The following is a 22,915-nucleotide window of genomic DNA, read 5'->3' on the forward strand; positions in this document are numbered from 1 at the left end:
ACTTCAGAGATCTCTCGTCTCCATCCGTCCCAACCATCCAACCCACCCAAGCTCCTACAGTTTTCCACTGCGCTGCCAGTTTGCCTTCTTCCACTTTTCCAGCCAACCCCACAGAGCATTGGCTACCATCCATGAATCAGTGTAGAGGTAGAGCTTTGGCCACTTCTCTCTTTCAGCAATGTCAGGACCTAATTGGACAGCTTTGAATTCAGCAAATTGGCTTGATCCACCTTCTCCTTCAGTAGCTTCTGCAACTTGTCATGTGGGGCTCCATAGAGCGGCTTTCCATTTCTGGCCAACGCCTACAATTCGGCAGGAACCATCAGTGAAGAGGTGTCAGGTGGAGTCGCGGGAGACAAGCACTCAAGGCATTGTGATCAGCAAGTCTCGTTTATTGTAATAATCTACACATACTTATAGTGCTACTAATTAGCTCATACATATTGCAAAAGCTGAGCTCCTTATTGGTGGGAGCTATTCCATGAGATCTGCAAACACAGGGGTCTTATTTTCCTCTTCCATATGGTTTCTTTCTGCTTACTTATCTGGACTCACATCCTGTTATTTATACAACTTCTTGCTCAAGGATTCAGTGTCCTTGCCAAGTCTGCATCTTTACTAAGCCTGCTGTGTCATCATGACCTTTGCTTTTTAGCCATTCTTCAGAAAGACTCTCAACACTTCCCCCGTTTTCTTTTTGCATGATCATAGTCATATTGACTGACTTCAAAATTAAATTCTTTACACATGACATTATATAGCTAAGCATAAGTAAACCAAGCAAAACAATTATTAGCAATAGCATTAAAGATTTCATCACACTTTTCATCCATCCTTCTAAGCCCATCCACTCTGTAAGTCCTTCTAATCCGAAAAATCCAGAGTCTTTCTTTATTTTTTGGGAGTGTTCAATTAAATTCTTAATTTCGACGTGGATGGACTTAGAATGATCTTCAAGATCCATGCAGCACATTCCTTCAAAGTCTTTACAGCCATGGCCGTGGGCTAAGAGTAAAAAATCTATAGCTGCTCTGTTCTGAAGCAGGGCGTGCTGGACTGAACTCAGGTCTTCTGCAAGTTCAGACAACACTCGGCTGGTACCGTTTGCTTGTTTAACTATCCAACATGTCAGTTTTTCTAAGTGACGATGGGCTCGTGCCGCAGCTGCACCAGGAACAAAAAGGGAGGTAAAAAGCACTTCTAATTTGCTCCATAACATGAGGTCATCCTCACATTCAGATGTTATAGTTTCTGCTAAAGACCTCTTCCATCGTATTCGGTGTGTAGCATTAGGATGGTGCTGTGGAAGTGCAAGACTCAGTTGGCCAAAGGTACAGGGCCCGCCTATAGGCTTGGATGGGATACCTGACCAGGCACGATTCCCACAAATTAGGAAAAACCCTCTGGGTAACTTTCGAGGGAAAAACGTTCCAGGGGCTGCAAGAGATCGATTTCTCACGGTAACGTTGCACCATTCTAAGTCCCACTGTGAAGCATTGCCAACAGGATTAATCCAGGTGGGGTTGGATGTATTCATTCGACAGCCACTAAGGCTGCCCTCTTGGCATAAATTGCGTGAACTATTAATATAGATACAGGCTGTAGCGTTAAGGGAATCAACTAGTTCTATTTCTTGTGGCTCAGGGCCCACCGGGAGTCTATCATCCCAGATATCATAGTCTAGTAGGCCATGAGTAATATTTTTTGTGGAATTCAACGGCCAAATAGGTTTGAACTGCTTCTGGGTCTCGATTACAAAGTTGCGCCATGTATTACCTGTTAATGGTACTCCAACTAAGCATGTCAAAAATGGAGTACTGGGTGTGGCTAAGGAGGCACAGAATGTTGTGGTGTTTAATTCGCGTGCCAAGGAGACCCAGATATTATCTCTGAGGTCAAACACCTTAGGAGGGTAGGGAAGGTTGTGACCCATTACTGAGCCTGCGATTAGCAGCACGATGCTTAAACCGCCGGCAAACATGATCCCACTTTCTTGGTTCAACTTGCCACTGAATGGGGACCCCGATGTTTAGTTGGCAGGAGGATTGCAAGACTGCAGAGTAGCTATCGGCCAAGATCTTTTTTGCTAAATGCTGTACTGACCACGCTAATTCTCTTAGTCTCAGATCTTCAAGATTTTCAACTAGGTGCAAACTGTCAATGATATTTTTGCCTGTGAGTTGTACCAATGCTCCTTGAGCCGTCTCACGGTGCCAGTGAAAACTGCAAGACTGACACCAAAACCCTTCTGGTAGATGTCGCTGGTGGACCCACCACTGTAAATTACAACCTCCGCAAAGCAATCTCACCCACGCCTTATGATCACTACAATTACATGCAAAGCAAGCAGATTGGCAAAAACGTAAAAAATGTCTCTGCAGATGTGGAAGGAGATGATCCTCTATCTCTGTTCAGATTCCACAAGGAAGGTAACGTGAAACCGTTGCTCAACTTCCTGCAGGATTTGTGAGATCTTCCTCTGTACTCTTCTCGCCTTCCTCTGTTGTGGGTTGCTCATCAGTGACAACAGGCTTAGTCCATTTGGCCAGAACCCATAGGGGACCTGTCGGAGTGGACACACATAAATAACCTCTTCCCCAGTACAAGGTTTTTACAGGATCCTGCCAAAGTCCTGTCTTGGGGTCTTTGTAGCGCACCCAAGGCATGGGTGTCGGGGGTTGAGGATAGGTAAAATGAACAATGGCAGGAGGCACTTCTTTGTCACCGAACACACAAAGGTGATTTAGGACAAAAAGGCATTTTAGTAATTTGTCATGTGGGTTGGACAAATCAGGATATTTCTGCAAGTATGTTTTGAGGGTGCCATGTGCCCTCTCTACAATAGCCTGACCTGTGGGCGAGTGGGGAATGCCTGTTTTGTGAGTAATATTCCAATTTTGCATATATCTGTCAAAGCGTGCACTGCTATAAGCGGGGCCATTATCAGTTTTGATTATTAAAGGGACTCCCATAACTGCTATACAGCTATTCAAATGACGTTCGACATGTCTCGCTTGTTCTCCTGTCTGAGCCGTAGCCCATATGAAATGACTGTATGTGTCAATTGACACATGAACATACTTCAAGCGCCCAAAACTGGGGACATGTGTGACGTCCATTTGCCATATTTCATTGGCTTTAAGTCCTCGAGGATTGACTCCTATGCCTAAACCGACCCCAGTATTGTGAAAACTACATAACGGACATGCTTTTATTATGGCGCGTGCGTCACGTAAGGGGATATGGAAATCTCTTACTAATCCTTTTGCATTTTGATGAAACATACTGTGACTTTCTCAAGCCCTAGTATTTTTGGGAACATTCTGACTGAGTGATACGATCTGATCTGCTCTCTCGTTGCCCTCTCCTAAGCCTTCTTGCCACTTATGGCTGCGTATATGGAGAATTGCATAAGGGTGAGATCTGTTCCGCAGCGCATGTTTTAGCTGTAATAACAGATCAAAAAGTCGCTGGTTTTTTACTTCCTTGATGACAGCGTCCTCGATTCTAGAAACAATTCCCACAACATAAAGAGAGTCTGAAACGACATTGAGGGGTTCCGAAAAATGAAGGGCGGCCCACAGTACTGCTACAAGTTCTAAGGTTTGTAATGTATCAGTAGGGGTAGCTGCCATCTTATGGTGGCACCATTGTTGATTATAGTGCCAAACAACGGCAGCTGTCCTGGTTCTGCGTCCGGCATCAGTAAAAACTGTCAAAGCATCAGGGATAGGCCCTTGGTGTTGCAGCGGTTTGGATATCCAGGTCCAGCTTCCCAACCAGTTAAGTAATTTTGGGGCTAATGGGCCGGTGCGAACTTCTGCTCCAGAAGAGAGCAATGCTTCAGTGAGTCGCGAGGAGTTGAGTAGGTACCACTCTAAAGTAGGTTTTTCCATGGGGAGGTTGATAATTGCAGGCTCAAGGCCACTAATTTCCCAGGTGCATAGGCGTCCTTTCTTTAAAAGAGTTGCCAAATTTTCAATCTTTGGAGTAACTGTTTTTCTTTGCTGCAAGGGGGGCGAGATCCATTCTAGAACGGAAATGTCCCCCGTTTTCTTTTGCTGTGTAATGGCTCCTAAGAGATGTTCTCCACTGTTCCAGACAGTTAAGGATAAGGGGGTGTCGGGGTCCAGACGGTCGACAAAGCCTCTGGAGATGCAGGATGTAATTTGCTGCAAGACTTTAGACTGTTGCGGCGTAAGTGTCACAGGAGTACATGGGTCTGTGCCCTTTAGCAAAGGACGTAGCTGTTCCAATAGCATGTTGGGAATTCCTGTAACAGGTTTAAGCCATTGCAGGTCTCCTAGAAGCTTCTGGGCCTCATTTAGGTTTGAAATAGATGCTTGAATATGTAACTTTTGAGGTCTTATTCTTTGAGCGGTAATAGTCCAGCCTAGATATTTCCATGGAGCAGAAACTTGTATTTTGTTGGGTGCCACAACAAGGGACCAAGCAGCCAAGGAGGCAACAATAATTTGCATCTGGGCAGGGGTGAAAGGATCCCTTTGAGCAAAGAGGATGTCATCCATGTAGTGATAAATAATGGCATCAGGCATCTGTCTCTGTAAGGGTTGTAAGGCAGCATCAACATACAGTTGGCACAAAGTAGGTGAGTTTTTCATCCCTTGCGGCAATACAGTCCATTCAAATCGCCTAGCTGGTTCTCCTTTATTCAGGGCAGGTAAGGTAAAGGCGAAGCGCTTGGTGTCATCTGGATGCAATGGAATAGTAAAAAAGCAGTCCTTGAGATATATAATTAAAAGAGGCCAGTTTTGGGGCAACATAGCCGGGTTGGGGAGACCAGGTTGTAGCGCCCCCATAAATTCCGACGAATTCGACGAATGTGACCGGGTGTCCCGCAGCGATAACACTTCATGCGGCCACCTGGAGCTGGGCGGGGACGTGCTGCTGCCGCTTGGAGAAGAGCAAGGGCTGCCATAACCTGATTTTGAGAGCTGATAGCCTGTTCTTTAAGCCCTTCACCTAATTTTTCTAAGGCTTGTGCTAAGAATAGTTGCGAGCCGGTGGGCATGGTCGCAGCTTTTTCTAAAAGTTGCTGGACAGTCCAATCCCCTGGGGTGGAAGTAATAAGGGCACGGGTGGCCTGATTGCCATTTTGTAAAAGGCATTGTTTAAGCAACGGGTCATGCATATGCTCTTGAACCCCAGCTTTTGAAATGGCTTCCATAACTTTGTCAACAAAAGAGCCTAGAGACTCCTCTCTGCCTTGTTTAATGCTCATATACATCGGGATCCCACCTGGGGCTCGGACCTTATCCATAGCTTTCTTAGCAACTGCCATAGCTTCCCGTAGCTTGGCAGGTCCTAGCGCCGCTTGGGCTTCTACTCTCTGATGGTCTCCTTCTCCCATAAGCTCAGCTACTGTAACACCTGTCAAGGGATCTGCCGCTGGCCTGGGGACAGCAGCAGTAACAGCGGCTTCCTCCCTCCAGCGAGCCTCAAAAAGCAGTCGCTGATACGGGGTATACATGAGCTTAGTAATGCCTTTAATGTCAGCAGGAAGAAGGGTAAAAGCGTTAAAAATATAATCAAGCATCTGTTTAACTGGTTCACTGGTGACACCGTAATTCCCCACCGTTGCTCGCAGCTGCGCTAGCAGCTTCTAATCAAGATTAGTCACCTGCGCAACATTGCCGCCCCCTTGCGGATTCGGGACAAATAAAACAGGGAACGCCATGCTGTCTTGGGCAGCCGCTAGCATGTCAGAATCACCCTTTTTTAAGCCATCACGAGCAACCGCAGCCCAGAGTTCTCGATGGCCCCTAACCATGGCCTCCGCAAGGTCAGACTCTGCCCCAGGGACAGGCTCAGGGCTAACAAAGGGGTTTCGCGAACGAGAACAGTCCGGCGGAGACGGGTGAGGCAAGGGCGGTGGCGGAGCAGGCTGTGGCGGCTCCCGGGCCGGCTCGGGCAGCGGGCAGGGCTGCGGCGGAGCAGGCTGCGGCAAGGAGGGCGTAGGAGGTAGGGAAGGCGCAGAGGGTGACTCAGAGGGAGAAGCCTCAGGGGGTACATGAACCGTAGCAAAGGTGGGGGGATTAGGTGGGCCAGAGAAAACAGAGGCACTGTGATCGCCATAATGACGGTTCCGATCCTGAGCAACCTTAATTTTTTCTGCCGCTTTTTTCTCTGCCTGTACCATTAAAAGTTCATTGTGGACAACTCTCCATAGTTTAGAAATCTTTTTAGCTGGCTTATCGTCATCTAAGACAAGATCCCAAAGTTTGTCACCATACGCACGCCACTGACTTAATTCATGAATGGAGTGGGGGTCAGCGAAAAAACCATAAGAACGCGCATGCGTTAAAAGAACGGGGAGGTCTTTATCAAGATCAATCCCTTTAAAATTACGCTTAAGCAAAAGGGCTTTGAAAAGTTCCTGTGCTGCTTGCCTTTCCATACTTACGGTACCGTTGCTAGCCCCTCCAGGCTTCGGCAGCACGTATCGGCGAGCCCGCCTGTGCGGTCACTCGGGCGCGGAGGTGATAGGCACGACGCGGATGGGCGCTGCGTTCAGCCGTACGCGACCTCTTTCGCCGTCCGTCTAGGTGCGGGACCCGACCCCAACTCAACTCCCCCGTCGCACAAGGCAAGGGCAACTTCTCCTGTTCGGGCGCCAGATGTCGGGTGGAGTCGCGGGAGACAAGCACTCACGGCATTGTGATTAGCAAGTCTCATTTATTGTAATAATCTACACATACTTATAGTGCTACTAATTAGCTCATACATATTGCAAAAGCTGAGCTCCTTATTGGTGGGAGCTATTCCATGAGATCTGCAAACACAGGGGTCTTATTTTCCTCTTCCATATGGTTTCTTTCTGCTTACTTATCTGGACTCACATCCTGTTATTTATACAACTTCTTGCTCAAGGATTCAGTGTCCTTGCCAAGTCTGCATCTTTACTAAGCCTGCTGTGTCATCATGACCTTTGCTTTTTAGCCATTCTTCAGAAAGACTCTCAACAAAGAGGGCGTATTGTCTTTCACTCTCTGGTAGCTCATTATATAGTGGGGCTTCTTGGCACGCGTCACCTGCTCCTCTTCTTCTTGAGAAGATAACCCAAAAGTCTCACCTTCCGGCCAATTCGTAATTATTTCCAAGATCCCAGAGTGACTTGGGTTTCCAATTCGGGCACGCTGCATGATGAGGGTGATCCATTTGCTCCAAGTAGTGTCGGTGGCGTGATGCATGGAAGGAACCTTTCCCTTGAACATCCACCCCAGCACTGGTAGTTGGGGTGCCAGGAGGAGTTGTGCCTCTGTGCCAATTACTTCTGAGGCAGCTTGGACTCCTTCATAAGCTGCCAAGATTTCTTTCTCTGTGGGAGTGTAGTTGGCTTCAGACACTCTGTAGCTTCAGCTCCAGAATCCCAGTGGTCAGCCCCGAGTCCCACCAGGCACCTTCTGCCAGAGGCTCCAGGACAGACCATGGCTCCCGGATGCAGAGTAGAGCACGTTCTTCACCTCTGGTCCTGTCCTGACTGGGCCAAGGGCTACGGCGTGAGCGATTTCCTGCTTGATTTGGGCGAAGGCTTGCTGCTGTTCTGGGCCCCAGTGGAAATCGTTCTTCTTGCAGGTAACCAGGTAGAGAGGGCTCATGATCTGGCTGTACTCGGGAATGTGCATTCTCCAAAAACCTATGGCACCTAGCTTGTGTTTCCTTCTTGTTGGTCGGTGGAGACATTGCTGTGATCTTATTGATGACCTCAGTGGGAATCCGACATCGTCCATCTTGCCACTTCACTCCCAGGAACTGGATCTCTCGGGCAGGTCCCTTGACTTTGCTTTTCTTGATGGCAAATCCAGCTTCCAGGAGAATTTGGATGATTCTCTCTCCTTTCTCAAATACCTCTGATGCCATGTTCCCCCACACAATGATGTCATCAATGTACTGCAGATGTTCTGGGGCCTCACCCTCTTCCAGTGCAGCCTGGATCAGTCCATGGCAGATGGTGGGACTGTGCTTCCACCCCTGGGGCGGTCAGTTCCAGGTGTACTGCACGCATCTCCAGGTGAAGGCAAACTGTGGCATGCACTCCGCTGCCAGAGGAATGGAGAAAAAAGCATTAGCAATGTCAATAGTGGCGTACCACTTTGCTGCTTTGGACTCCAGCTCGTACTGGAGCTCCAACATGTCCGGCACAGCAGCGCTCAGCGGTGGAGTCACTTCATTCAGGGCACGATAGTCCACAGTCAATCTCCATTCCCCGTCAGACTTGCGCACAGGCCAGATGGGGCTGTTGAAGGGTGAGTGGGTCTTGCTGACCACCCCTTGGCTCTCCAGCTCACGGATCATCTTGTGGATGGGGATCACAGCATCTCGATTTGTCCAGTACTGCCGGCGGTGCACTGTCGAGGTGGCAATTGGCACTCGTTGCTCTTCCACTTTCAGGAGCCCAACTGCAGAAGGATTCTCTGATAGTCCAGGCAGGGTGTTCAATTGCCTAATGCCCTCTGCCTCCACAGCAGCAATCCCAAATGTCCACCTGAGTCCTTTCGGGTCTTTGTAACAGCCGTTCCGAAGGAAGTCTATGCCCAGAATACACGGGGCCTCTGGGCCAGTCACAATCGGATGCTTTTGCCACTCTTTCCCAGTCAGGCTTAACGCGGCGTTTGGTGCCCGAAGCATGAGCTCTGGATTGCCCCAGGTCAGAGACAGTCCAGCTGCGTCACTTCTGTGCGTCGCAGAATCGACTTCGGGATCAGGAAAAGAGCTGCTTGCTGGGCTAGCTAGCTGGCTTCTCGGCAGAGGGAACACGGCAGGAGCCGAGGGGATCGGCTCACGTTAGCTCGGAGACAAAGGAAGAGAGAGGCTGTTCAGGTTTGACTTCTAACAGGTTTATTGTTACAAGTTTCGCAACCCAAAGGAGCTCGGAAGGCTGGAATCCGATGTGTTGGTATGTGATGGGATTGGTGGGATCGGCTACTGAGGCTTTTCCCTCAGTTTTATAGGGAATTTGTAAACCCCGGTGAAAGGGGAAACAACCAATGAGTTACAAGCCAGGGGGAGGATACAATGTAACAAGAACCACTGTGGGGGGGGGAAACCGAGAGGAGGGAGTTATAACAGAACCAATGAACGACTGAGTAACCGAGAATTTTCCCGAACCGGGGGAGGTGACTTGGGCCTGGGCACCACCCAGGGGGTGCGGCTTAGGCTTCTGAGCCGCCCATCAACCTCTGAGTCGGCCTCTTCGGGGAACCCGATCCAGGGGAGGGGCTGGGATTGATTGGCATCTCACTGCCCCAGCCCTGCAGTGGGCTGGGTCACACCAACATCTCCCCCTTCTTTATTACTTTGAAATGAGGGGGAAGGCTTAAGGGATTTCAAAACCAAACACAACAATGGGAATGGCTAATAAAATTAACAACTCCATAAAGAAACCCCATACAATGTCCTTGATAATGGAAGGAGTCTGCCTGCTGCAGCTCCTGGTGCAGAGGAGGAGCTGCAGCAGCAGGTGGGACAGCAGCGGGTAGGATGTCATCACGCTGTCAAGGTGATGCCTTTTCCTGGTCTTAAAATCAAGAGTCATACACGGTTAGAAGGGGAAAAGGGATTTTACCTTGGTATTTATTTTAAGGATCCTTAGGTGCACACGTCCAGGTCATATGCATTGAGATGCACCCTGCCCGAGTGTGTGTGTTCTGGAGAGGACCTTGGGGTCTGGGGCACACTGATCCCCAGCTACAAAGCTTCTAAAATGTTTAGTCTCTTAGCTTGACAAACAAGTCCAAGAATGTAGGCAAAAAGCACTTGGAATACAGAAGTTGTAAAAAGGTGTAACAGGTATAAAAGAAAAGGCAAAAAATCTTCATGGCATCCTTTCCCCCCTTTTAGAGACTAACAAAACTCTACCTTGTCTAGTCTCTACTCTATTCTTTACCCGCAGAACTGGTTTACACAACCAGCTGCTCCACAGGCAATTACACAGATAATAACTACAATTACAGCTATTATGAATATTTCTTTTACCCAGGCCCAGTTTGGTAACCATGAGCTGAGGGTATCAAAAATATGATCAAATTTTAAAGTGTTATTTCTAGAAGCCACTTCATGTAGAATTTGAGTTCCCTTCCAAATTTCATCCAAATCTTTCTTAATTCTTCTATTAAAATGCTAATCAATGGCCAGTGACCCCTCCCATCTAGGGGCGGTAACTGAGTACAGATCCAGTAATTGCTCTTATTAAGAATTTTGGACACATTTTGGACCACAATCATATGGAAATCATGGGGTGAACCCTGAACTATGGTTACCAGTTGGGCAAACAGCAAACATGTAAAAAACAGTTTAAACTGCATCTTTCTGATTTGTATCAGTCTCTGTCTTCTTGGTGATTTCGGGAGCAGAAGCTTTCTTCACCCTGGAGTAGTGAATCCACGGTCCCTTGCCTGCAACCTTGACCGCAGTAGAAGTGGTCAGCAAAACTTGGAATGGTCCCTTCCACTTGGCTTGCAAGGGGTCGCTGTCCCAGCACTTGATGTAGACCCAGTCTCCAGGCTGGAACGGATGAGCAGCTGTGTCCAATCCTATTGGTTTGGAGAACACAACGAATCTCTGGAGCTTCTGCAAAGTGGAACTCAGAGCCATTAAATATTTCTGCAAATCATTTTTACCTCTCATATGAATTTCCCCTGGGATATGTGGAACCTGGTATGGCCTGCCATATAATATTTCATAGGGACTGATGTTGTCCCTTCTCCTTGGCTGTATGCGGACTCTCAGCAAGGCTATAGGCAGGGCTTGAACCCACGTCATGGATGTCTCTTGACAAATCTTGCAAATCTGGGTTTTGAGGGTCCCATTCATGCGTTCAACTTTGCCACTTGCCTGGGGCCTGTATGGTGTGTGCAGGTCCCAGGTAAGTCCCAAAATCCCGCTAACTTCCCCAACCACTGTTGCAACAAAATGTGGTCCCCTACCTGATGACATTCCCAAAGGAACCCCAAATCTTGGTATTATATGATTGAGTAAAGCTTTCACTACTTCTTTTGCTGTGTTGGTGCGACAGGGGAAAGCCTCAGGCCATCCACTGAAGGTGTCAACCAGTACCAGTATATACCTGCATCCCTCTTTGCATGGCATCTCAGCAAAATCTATTTGCCAATAATCTCCTGGGAGATCTCCTGTCTTTGTCACTCCTAACACAACTCTCTTGCTTGTGTCAGGGTTGTTTTTACAGCAGGTTTCACACTTGCTTGATTGTACAATATCAATCATTCCTCTCCCTTTCACTACTTTCCTCAAATGTTTTAAAAGATTTTCTGCTCCCCAGTGGGTACTTTCATGCTCTCGTTGGGCTATTTCCTGAAGGATCAGGGGTGGAACTACGACTTGTCCTACTGGGGTGACAGCCCACCCAACTTCTCTGATTTCAGCCTTAAGGAACTTAATTAATTTGTGATCCCTCTGATTGTATTTTGGGGTAAATGATGACAAATCTATCTCTTTCTGTGGTTCCACTGCAAAAATGCCTTTTTCTGCAATCCCCCTGGCTGTTTTGTCAGCAAAACGATTTCCCAGCTCGGGGGCTGTTTTCCCTTTTTGATGACCCTTGCAATGCATGATAGCCACTTCTGTAGGCTTCCAAATGCTCTGTAAAAGTGCAAGAATGTGTTTAGCATGCTTAACCTCATTACCTTGAGCAGTCAGCAGGCCTCGTTCTTTCCAAATAGCTCTGTGGGCATGAACAACACTGAAGGCATATTTGGAATCAGTCCATATGTTCACCTTCTTCCCCTCACTCAGTTCTAGAGCTCTCATTAGTGCAATGAGTTCAGCTTTCTGTGATGATACATCTGGAGGCAAGGCTTTTGCCTCAATGATTTTATCTGAGGTGGTTACGGCGTAACCGGTCATCCTCCTACCATTTCTCATGAAGCTGCTCCCATCAGTGTACAATTCCCAGTCTGGATCTTTCAAAGGAACATCTTTCAGGTCTGGTCTGCTGGAATAAGTTTCCTCTATTGTCTGCAAACAATCATGCTCAGGCACACTGTCAAGTAATGTGGATGATAAAAACATCGCAGGGTTTACCACAGAAGTTGTCTTTAGAGTAACATCATCCTGTTCCAACAACACAGATTGGTATTCGAGCATCCTGCTAGGGGAGAGCCAGTGTCCCCCCTTTTGCTCCAGCACATTTATCACTGCATGGGGTACATACACAACAATGTGCTGCCCAAGGGTGAATTTACGGGCCTCCTGTATCAGAAGGACTGTTGCTGCCACAGCTTTCAAGCATCCTGGCCAACCCTGGGCTACATTGTCTAGTTGTTTTGAGAAATAGGCCACAGCTCTTCGCTGGTCTCCAAGGTGCTGTGCCAGTACCCCCAGAGCAACATTCAGTCACTCATGTGTAAAGAGTTCAAAAGGTTTAGTCAAGTCCAGCAGCCCCAGAGCTGGGGCTGACATCAAGGAATGTTTCAGCTGTTTAAATGCAGCCCTGGCATTCTCTGTCCACATGATTGTCCCCTTTTCAGCTGCTTTAAGGACCTCATATAAAGGTCTCACCAGTATACCGTAGTTTGATATCCACAGGCGACACCAACCTACCATTCCCAGGAAGGCCTGCATCTCCCTTACGGTATGGGGCTCTGGAAGTCGACAGATGGCTTCCTTCCACTCTCTGCTGAGTTGGCGATGTCCACGGAAAATTTCCAGGCCCAGGTATACTACTGTTTCCCTGGCAACCTGTGCCTTCTCTTTCGAGACTCGATACCCACTTTGGCCCAAAAAGTTCAACAGACTTACAGTGAGCTCGATGCAGTCATCTCGTGTCTTGGCCGCTATCAAGATGTCATCAACATACTGGAGAACCGCTCCTCCTGGTTCTTGTTTCCTCCAGTCCTCAAGCTCCTTTGACAGCTGGTTTCTGAATATGGTCCGGTGGTTTTTAATCCTTGTGGTAAAACTGTCCAGGTGAGCTGGGTCTTCCTCCCTGTTTCTGGATTCTCCCACTCAAAAGCAAAGAGTTCTTGGCTATTCTTATGCACAGGAATGCAGAAAAAGGCATCCTTGAGATCTAAAACAGTGAACCACCCTAATTCATTTGTTAGTGTTGTCAGAAGTGTGTAAGGATTTGCTACCACTGGGTGTATGTCCTCTGTTATCTTGCTGATTTCCCTCAAATCCTGTACCAACCTGTAGCTTTTACCATCAGCTTTCTTTACTGGCAAGATTGGTGTGTTGTACCTGGATTCACATTCCACTAACAACCCAAATTTGAGAAACTTCTCAATCACAGGTACCAATCCCTTACGAGCTTCTAGTATCAGAGGATATTGTCTTTGTCTTACTGGTGTAGCCCCTGCTTTGAGTGTGATACTCACAGGTTCAGCTTTTTTGGATCTCCCAGGAGAATCATTGGCCCACACTATTTGAATGACAGCCTCTTCAACTTCCTTGGGAATTTTTCCATGGCATTCCTGTACAAGTATAGCAGCTGCTTTGATAATTTTAGATTCTGGGATTATAACTTTCACTCCCCCTTCCTTTGAAAACTTAATTTCTGCTTCCAATTTTTCCAATAAATCTCTGCCTGACAATGGCATAGGGGAATTTGGCATATACAGGAACTGGTGAGTGACCCAGTGTTTTCCCAATTTAAATTTTAAAGGTTGGAAAAAAGGCCTTGTTTCACTTACCCCTGTAGCTCCAATCACATCCACAGTGTCTTGACTCAGTTTACCTTTTAAAGTATTTAACACAGAATATGTTGCCCCTGTATCAACCAGAAATTCACCATCATCATTCCCCAGCTTAGCTACAACCGAAGGCTCTGCTGGGGTAGTTACCTTCGGTCCCCGTCAGTCCGTATTTACAGTTAGTTCCGAAACTGGGGGCTTCTTTTCTGCTCGTGATGGACCCTCATTTTTCCAGTGCCCCCATTTTTTGCAAATTGCACATCGGTCTTCAGATAGGGGAAAAGGAGGATCCCTATTTGATGTGTCAGATGACTTTTCCTTATCATACCTCTTCTTGTAGTAGGGTTTATGGTGTTTATCTTTGTCTGCTAAGTCTCTGTTTTGGTATACCTTCCAGGCTACATTCAACAATTTACTTATGTCCAGTGGCCCATCTATCTTTTGCAGCTTTCTCTTTATGTCATTAGCAGATTGACCTATAAACAGGTAGGCCAGGTGAATCTGCTGCTCAGGTGAGTCAGGGTCTAAGGTAGTGTATTTTTGTGCAGCCTCTTTAAGCCAATTTAGAAACTCTGTGGGGGTCTCATTTGTATTTTGTTTGATCTCATATAACCTAACCCAATTCACTGCTTTAGGATCGGCACATTTTAACCCAACAACCACCCATTTTTGGTATCGCCCCAGCCCCTCCATGTCTTTCTTGAAGTTTGAAGGCCAATCGCTGCCCTGTCGCTGCAGGTGCCAAAACCCCAGGGAGACTCCTTGGAAATGGGGGTAGAGAGGAGCCCTTCAAAGGGAAACAGGTGCAAAAATGCTCCCAATGGCCGAGCGGGTTTGCTGTGGCTGCGGGAGGAAGAGATGCTCCGGGACTCCGCCTCGGCCCCGGAGCGGAGCGGCCCGTGCTGCCCCGGGGCGCGCGGGGCTCGGCCGTGGGGCGCGCGGGGGGGGAACGGACACACGGGCACCGGACACACGGACACGCGGACAAACACTCCCAGCACAAGAGCAGCAGAAGAGCAGCGAGTCCACGAACCCTCTGCGTCCCTTCTCCTGCTCCTCCTCTCCCTCTCCCAGTGTCTCGCACCCTCTCCCGCTCTCCCTTTCGTTTCCCAACCCCCCCTCCCGCGGCCTCCCTCTCCCCACGCCCGGCCGGGCCATGCCCCCGGCCCGCCCCCGGCCCCGGGCGGGGCTGCCCCCTCCCCGCCCCCGGGCGTCCCGCCGCGGTCCCGCCTCCGCCCGGCTCTCGCCGTCCTGGCTGTGGCGCTGCTGGGCGGGCATCAGTGCCTGGCTCCTGGGCACCATCGCCAGCCCCTGGCTCCAGCTGGCCCGACCCCGACCCCCACCCCGACCCCGACCCCGGCCCCGGCCTCGGCTCCTCCCGGGGCCCGCCGGGGACACAGGCGGCGCGGCCGCTCCCGCCGCCTCCGCAGCGTCTTCCCCGCTCTGAGCTCCGCCACTCTTGAGCGCGGCCGCCGGCCCCGAGCCGCCGGTGTCCGCTTCAAAAGAGCCAACATGTGGGGATGGCCGGCCCGGGGCGGTTGAGCGGCGCTCGGGGGCCGTTCCTGGCCCCGGGCCGAGCGCTGACGGCCGCGTCTCGCCGGCACGGAAGGCGCAGCAGGGCCTGAAGGAGCGCTACCGGCTGGGTTCGCTGCTGGGGCGCGGCGGCTTCGGCAGTGTCTTGGCGGCGACGCGGCTCTCGGACGGCGCCCCGGTGAGTGGCGGGGCCGGCGGCAGGCGCAGGAGGCGGGGGGCAAAGGAGGAGGAGAAGGAGCACGGGGCTCGGCACGGCGGGCGGCGAGCTCAGCCCGCTGCTCCCCTTGCCTTGCAGGTGGCCATCAAACGGGTGCCACGGAACCGCATCCACCATTGGGGCCAGCTGGTGAGTGAGCGAGGGGCAGCGGGAGAAGCCGGGGCGCGACGGGCGGGGATGAGCCGAGGCCCGGCAGGGTGGAAGCCGCCAGGACGCCTCGAGGGAGAGCGGCCGTGGGGCCAGCGGAGCGCGCAGAGCGTCCCCGGCTGGCTGAGGGCTTGCCGAGCCCCGGCACGGCATCGGCCCCGCTGACGGCATCGTGCTCCTCCCACAGCCCGACGGCACCCGAGCACCACTGGAGATCGTGCTGCTGCACAAGGTGTCCGCTGGCTTCCCCGGCATCGTCCAGCTCCACGAGTGGCTGGAGCTCCCCAACAACGTGGTGATGGTGCTGGAGCGCCCAGAGCGGTCTCAGGACCTCCTTCACTTCATTCGGGCACGGGGCTTCCTGTGCGAGGAGGTGGCGCGGCACCTGTTCCGCCAGGTGCTGGAGGCCGTGCGGCACTGCACCAGCTGCGGGGTCCTGCACCGGGACATCAAACCGGAGAACATCCTGCTTGACCTGGCCACCGGGCAGGCCAAACTCATCGACTTTGGCTGTGGCACCTACCTGCAAGCCGCAGCCTACACCAGCTTTGCAGGTGAGCCCATGCAAGGGAAGGCTCCTGGTAGCGGCATCTCACAGCCCAACATCTCACGGCCCAACATCTCACAGCCCAAGCCGGCTGTGGCAGGGGGGATTCTCCCTTTTGCTGCCAGTCATGGCAGCCGGAGTCTTCAGCTGAGCTGCTTTTGAACGGCGCTGGCTGAGGGGCCATCTTCCAGGCCTGCTGGCAGCCTTTGCCAGCCACTCTGCCCAGGACTGGTGCTGGGGCTGGGGCTGCCAGCGCCACAGAAACACCCGTGGGTGGGGGTAGCAGAGAGGGGGGGCCAGAACCTGTGCTCCAGCCCGTTTGGTGTGCAGGCGAGACAGGGCTCGGACTGCTCTGCTGCCCGTGCTTGCCTTGGCTTAAGAATGGTTTCTGGGGCAGTGCAGGCAGGGAGGATGAAAGCGTGGTTTTTCCCCAGCACGGAGTGGGTTTTTCCTTTGCATGGAATGCTCGGGCCTTGCCAGGGCTTCCGCTGCCCTCTTGCGACACCAGCGGCTTCTTTTCCAACCCCCAGTTTGTACACAAGTCCCAGGTGCTGGCGAGAGGGCAGCGGGTCACGCCGCGTGCCGCTGCTGCGGCCCCCGCATGCCCAGGGATGCTGGGGCGAGGCTCTGGGAGCAGGCAGCGTCCCCCTGAAGAACTCCATCTCTATTCCATAGGAACACCGTCCTACAGGCCCCCAGAATGGATCCAGTTCGGCTGGTACTACGGCAAGGCAGCGACCGTCTGGTCCCTGGGCATCGTGCTGCACCAGATGGTCTGCGGGGAGCATCCTTTCAGGAGGGGCTGGAACAGCACCTGGGGCCGGCTCTCCCACGACGGCTCCCTCCAGGTGGATCCTCGTCTCTGCAGCACGGGGGGAATAGCAGTGCTGGGAGACAGCAGCGGGCTCAGGAGCATCCCGCACTGGCAGCTGCTGAGGAGGTGGCAATGTCCTGCTCTCCTCCAAAAGAAAGAATTGATGGCAAAGTTTAGGCACAGCCCTGAGCACACGCAGCATGGCCTGGCCATGGCAAGTTCCAGCTGCACATGTGCCTTGGCAAGAAGCAGCAAAGAAAGGCAGAGTTTTTGTCCTGCCTGAATCGCTGCGCAGGGCTCCTCAGCTGGGCACGCGCAGCCCTGCTGCTGGAGCTGAGCTGCTCTTCCCAGCACTGGTGGCCCCCATGCCAGCTGCTTTTGCTTGTCCTGCTTCAGCGACAGCCGGGGCCCTGGGCAGAGCACTGACAGCCTGCTCCAGCCCCAGGGAAGAAGGAGCCCCTGGAGAAGCTGTGCCAGGTGCGGCTGCTGCTGCTGGAGACATGGAGGGTGACATCAAGGATGACAAGCTCTTCCTCCACCTGGCAAGCTGAAGATGATGGACTTCAATTGTGGCACCTTCTCCAAAGCCAGGCTCCACGGCGAATTTGCAGATGAGTCCACACGCAGGGGGATGCTCCCAGATTTGGGCATTGCACAGCCTGGCCGGGAAGCAAAGGTTCCCCCCTTTGCTGGGGCGGATGCAACCAATTCTTCAGTCGGCTGCCAAGCTGCTTTTTGGCAGGGCTGGGGGGATGGGCTGGGCTGGTTTTGAACTGGGAGTCTGCTCCTGGCCCTGCCAACAGCCCCCAGCACCCACCGTGCCCCGCGCTGGGGCTGGGGCTGGGGCAGCCAGCCCGACACAAACAAAGCCCCATGGTGGGAGCAGAGGTTGGACACCACAAGCTGTGCATGGGCTGCTTTGCTCTGCAGGCAAGGAAGGGCTTGGGCTGCTCCACTGCCCTTGTTTGCTTTGGGCTCAGCATGACTTTTGGGGGCAGTGCAGGGGGAAGGTAGAAAGCGTGGGCTGCCCTGGCCCGTGGATGGGTTTTTCCCTCGCATGGCGGGCTTGGGCCTTCCTCAAGGCCCCAGCCGAGAGAAGATTTTTTACCTTTTTGTTTCCCCTTTTTTGTCTGTAATCTCTTTTCATTGATTTATGGTTTGTTTTTCCAAAGGAAGTGTTCTAGGTGCTGTCTGGTCCGGATGGCAAAGTGCTTGGGAGCAGCTGCGGCGTGGGTGGGACGTGCCCTTGGAGAAGGCTGAGGACACCATTTGGGAGCAGCTTTTCTTCTGGCGGCAGGAGGCGTGAGGTGGGTGCCCGTCCTCTTGGCACGGCTGGGATAAGGGCTTTTGGGAGACGGCAGCGAGCGCAGCAGCATCCCGCTCTGGGCAGCTGCTGAGGAGGTGGCTGTGCCACGGCCGGCTGCAGGCTGGGCACGTGTCCTGCCCTCCTGCTCTCCTGCCAGAGGCAGCAATGCTGGGCAGCTTTGGGCAGCGCTCTGAGCACGGCCAGCACGGCCTGGGCACCGCGGGCGGCTGGGACAAGGGGGACAGGAGCCTTCAGCTGACGGGCGCTTTCTGCTTTCTCTCCTTGCAGCCCGGCTCTGTGGATGCTGAGGCTGCTCTGGGCTCCGCCAGGGCTCTGCTGCGGCTCAGCCCCGGGGCCACGAGAAGCCAAAGAAGAAACGCCGTGACCTGCAGCAGAGACGTGCTTGAGCAGCTCGGCAGTGCAGCTCAAGTTTGCAGAGCGTGCACCTCCTGGGGAAAATATGACACCCCCCCAATAACAAACTTGTTCAGTAACTTCTGAAATGAAATCAGTCTGGGAAGATCCCCAATGACATTTTTCAGCTTGCTCAAGCTGAAGCTCAGCCCTTCTCTGAACAGTTCTCTCCCCCACCTGCCTTTTGCTCCACAAGTGCTCCCTCTTTCCCCCAGTGAGCTCCCAGCTCACCGCAGTCCCCATTGCACTGTAGCCTTCCTTGATGCCCCTGGCCACGAGGAAGAGTGAGCCCCAGGTTTAGGGACTCATGTTGTCACTGGCTGAAGAACAGCAATGTCTCAGAGGTCTGGTGAGATTTGGGTGTCATTCAGAGCTGCTCTCCAGGCCTCAGCTCTGCTCACTGCTGGGTTCCCACTCCCTTTTCCTCGTTCTTTACAGAGCAGGATGAGCTCTGTGAACGCCCTTGACCCTCGCCACTCTTCCCAGCCCAGCCACCCAGCCCAGTTAGGCTTAAGATGGAGCTTCTCTGTCTCCTCTGGCACCCCAGTGCAGTCCCCTCTGTGGGGAGCAGCAGCCCCAGAGCACAGCACACAGCAGTGCAGGCTGCACCTGGAGCAGCTCCCTGCAGCCATGGCCTGGCTCTTTGTGGCAACCAAATGCTCCCTGTGTGCAGCTGTCCCTGGAGGACGGTCCCAGGGCAGAGCCCAGCCGGGCTCCCACTGCATCCCCTGGAGCCTGGGGCAGACAGCGCTCGCAGAGCTGAGGTTCATGGTGAGCACCCAGAGCTGTGGCTCGCAGTCGGTGTTTGCAAGCGTTGTGATCTCATCTCCTGTGACCTGTGGGGAAAACGAGCTGTGCAGCCAGGCCAGCGCTGCCCCTCTGGGCAGGGACGAGGCTGAAGGCCTTTCCTGTTGCCGAGGAGGCGGCATTAAGCCTTAGCGGGGCTTGGCAGCTGTGGAGCCGGATCTCGCCCGCTGTCCGGGACTCGCTGCCCACCAACCGCCCCCACCCGCCGCGCTCCGTTCTGCAGGGACAGAAGGCTCTGGCTGTGCGAGGGTTTCCATCACGTCTGTGTACCCGTGGCTCTGCAACGCACACGGAGAGGGAAAGTGTCAGTCACGGTGCTGGCACAGTCCTTCCTTTCCATACAGGACACGTCCCTGCGCACCCCGGGTGCGGATCTATTCAAAGGAGAGGCGTGGATAGAGATTTCCCACAGAGCTCTGACTCTGGCGAAACTCACCTTGTCAGCCAGCAGCCAGGGGATTTGTTTCCCAGCTCTGTGTCAGTCGGTGCCCAAGACCTGCAGGGAGCAGCATTTAGAAGCAGTTTCCAGATTTCTAGGCAGGCAGTGGAGCTGACAAGCATCCGCATAACTCGCCGAGTTCATCGTGAGGGGCTGCTGCTTCTTTGGGAATACGGCACAACGGAGACACAAGACTTGGAAAAATCCCAGCTCTCTGTGGATTTGTGCAGGAGGGGGAGCAGCAGAAACACTTGGTGTCTGCTTGTGGGGACACAAGGTGCAAGGAGCGGGGCTGGCAGAGGGTGACCTGGGCTGCTGGCAGCTCAAGTCCCGTGTGTTGCGTCTGCCTGAGGGAAAGTTCACGGGCCTTCCAGGGCTGTGCTTTGCATTGGTAGCTGGACGGATGCTGAGAACAGAGCGGTGTTCTGGCTGCTGCCCAGCAGCGCTGTCCCTCTGCCATTCCTTCCCCCAGCAGAGGGGATGGGAGTGGGCAGGATCCTGGCAGGGGACACAGCCAGGCCAGCAGACCCAAATCAGCCAAGGGGATGTTCCAACCATATGACTCCAGCTCAGATGTATAAAGCAAAGGGAGAGAGGAAGAAGGGCAGGGGGATCTTTCACGATTCCTCAACGTTTCCCTCCCGGAGAGACCATTCCATGTGCTGAAGCCCAGCTTGCTGGGAAGTGTCCGAACATCGCTGCTAATGGCAAATAGAGCTTGGCTTTTTTCCTTAGCCTGCACACATGCAGAATCCTCTTTCTTTCTCTTTTTCTCATCTTTTATTTTCTCTTTTCTCTTCTCTTCTCTTCTCTTCTCTTCTCTTCTCTTCTCTTCTCTTCTCTTCTCTTCTCTTCTCTTCTCTTCTCTTCTCTTCTCTTTTCTCTTTCTCTGTAATAAAACTGCCTTATCTCACCCTGCTGGTTGTTCTCCATCTTATTCTCTGCCCTGGGCCATTGGGAAAGGGACTGATAGAGCCACTTAGTGGGCACCTGGCACCCAGCCAAGGTCAGCCTGCTCCCTCCTGTTTCATGTCAGCAGAGAGTGGCACAGGACAGAGCTGTATGGCTGAAAAACAGGACTCACTTCACACACTCAGCCCTTTGCCTGCACTGGACCCAGCGCAGAACGGAGCAGCCGGGTCTTGCTGACGAAGCACTGATGTCAAGACTCCAATGGCAGAACACCTTCTTTTTCTAATTGAATATCTTCAGCAGAACAGCAGTCACCCACAAACACCCCTGATTCCTCAGAGCATGCCTGGGCTGCCCTGCACCAAACTTCAGAGGAAGAAATGATCGCGTTTCCGCACCCTTTCACTCACCGTGATGCGCCATCGGGATGCTGCTGTTGCCTTTGCCTTGTGAGTTGGAGATCACGGCTGCTGTTGTGCCCTTCTGGCTGCTGCCTGAAGTTCTTCAGCCAAACTGCAATTGCCTCTTTCAGTCAGGGCTACCCACCGTGCTTTCATGGCACTGAAGTCAGTCTTTTTGTCACAGGCATAAGGATCAGCACATACTGGAATGTCCACCAGCCTCCAAGCACGAAGGCGAGGAGAATGAAAGCCATACAGGCCCCATTGCCAGCGCTCAAACACAGTCCTGTTGCTGCTGCTCTTGAAATAGAACCAGCTGACAGAGGCCAGCACAGCAACTGCCTCTGGAGCATGGAATGAAATTAAAAAATCCACCAGGACAAAGAGAAACCAGAACTTCTCGACTCGCTTCCTTGCTTCTTCCCAGCAGCAGGAGACGTGCACGTCCAGAGGCATTGTCCGCTGCTGCTGAGCACAGCGAGAGCACAGCCTGCTGCCCAGTGCCAGCGGGAGCCTGAGCCCAGCCCAGGGAGCTCCCGCAGCGTCGGCAGCTCAGCGAACGCGGTGCCAGGGCCGCAGCCCCGGGGACACGGCCGCCGATTGCGGGGCAGCAGCGCAGGTGGAATGTCCTGCGGCCCAGACTTCCTGCTGCTGCCACACAGCGCCCATCCTTCCCCCCTCCTCCTCTCCCGGCACGGCACAAATTCCACCTGGCAGGAGGCTTCCCCAGAGGGTGCTCGGGCGCCCCGCTCCCCTTTCCACCCGAGTGTCGCTGCGGAGGAATCTTTCACGCAGTTCTGTGAGCCCGGGCTTCTCGCATCGTGCTGAAGCTGGGATGCAAATGGCCTTGTGAAGAAAGTCAAAAGCCAAGGGAAAGGATTAGTAATTATTAGAGAAAATTACCCTTCTTCCAGGCAAGGCTGACCGAGTCATTTCCTGCATTTCTCCTTTGCAGATTCTTTCAGTCATCTGCTCGGAGAGCTCCAGCTTGTTCTGCTGCTTCCAAGGAACTGACTGTACTCTCGATTTGCACACCAATGCACCAGATGTGCAATCATCTACACTGAACTCAGAAAACAATTGCCTCTGTCAGACCATTTTCACATTCCACATCACTTGCAAGATGTCCACCGAGAGCTTGGAAGGATTGGCAATCAACTCTCCACTTCCTGCTGCAGGCTCTGCAGATTCTTTCTCTGAATTCCCCCAGCCCTGTATTCCCTAACAATTCCTGGTAGCCCCTCATGTTTCCTTAGAATAGAGCAGCAGCAATGAAAACCTCAGCCATGGCACAACTCTCCTGCTCACCAGAAGAAAGGACAAGTGGTCAAGGTCTCAAAACCTTGGTCCTGCTTTGCTGCAAGAGTCGAGCTGCACGCAGTGTGCAAGGCCAAGAGAAGCTGCAAGTGGTGGCACATCCTGTGACAGGAGCTCGAGCCAGTTCTGTAGCAATGGGCGGCAAAGCACACGGACCTCCTTATACCTCTGGAGAAGATCAATTTATTGTAGCAAACTGAGTCTTTTTATACTCTGAACTCAACAGGACTGAACCGAACTTTAACAGAACTGAACTGAAACCTATCCGAGAAAAGCACTCACTGGGTGCTGCAGCTGCAGGCTCGCTGCTCATGTGCCCCTGCCTGCAATCAGCTTTTCTGTTCACATGGTCCTCGCATCTCCCCAACCAGTCACTGCCTCACTATCAAGC

General features: G+C 52.4%; 2 protein-coding genes and 1 long non-coding RNA gene across 3 annotated transcripts in view; 2 read left to right on the forward strand and 1 right to left on the reverse strand.

Annotated features, from left to right (window-relative positions):
- Nucleotides 1-22,915, reverse strand: part of LOC116436928 (zinc finger protein 436-like) — a 337,104-nt gene that overhangs the window by 239,231 nt on the left and 74,958 nt on the right. The gene's annotated exons all lie outside the window — the stretch shown is intronic.
- LOC116436865 (serine/threonine-protein kinase pim-1-like) lies at nt 1,148-17,211 on the forward strand. The gene is made up of 5 exons (XM_032094283.1): nt 1,148-1,187; nt 15,119-15,381; nt 15,499-15,549; nt 15,755-16,121; nt 16,790-17,211. The coding sequence occupies exons 1-5, from the start codon at nt 1,148-1,150 to the stop codon at nt 17,209-17,211; spliced, it is 1,143 nt and encodes a 380-aa protein (XP_031950174.1).
- LOC116436954 lies at nt 18,102-18,993 on the forward strand. Its single transcript, XR_004237123.1, has 2 exons — nt 18,102-18,235; nt 18,523-18,993. It is a non-coding gene; the product is annotated as an uncharacterized LOC116436954 (long non-coding RNA).

The sequence above is a fragment of the Corvus moneduloides genome, chromosome 31, assembly GCF_009650955.1.
Source record: "Corvus moneduloides isolate bCorMon1 chromosome 31, bCorMon1.pri, whole genome shotgun sequence".
NCBI lineage: Eukaryota > Metazoa > Chordata > Aves > Passeriformes > Corvidae > Corvus > Corvus moneduloides.

What these genes read in the sequence shown, in the direction of transcription:
- LOC116436865 (XM_032094283.1), top strand. Translation starts at nt 1,148, where the DNA reads ATGGGCTCGTGCCGCAGCTGCACCAGGAACAAAAAGGGAG. An exon ending in GGCTCTCGGACGGCGCCCCG is followed by an intron (nt 15,382 to 15,498) that starts GTGAGTGGCGGG and finishes CTTGCCTTGCAG; the next exon opens with GTGGCCATCAAACGGGTGCC. An exon ending in TCCACCATTGGGGCCAGCTG is followed by an intron (nt 15,550 to 15,754) that starts GTGAGTGAGCGA and finishes CTCCTCCCACAG; the next exon opens with CCCGACGGCACCCGAGCACC.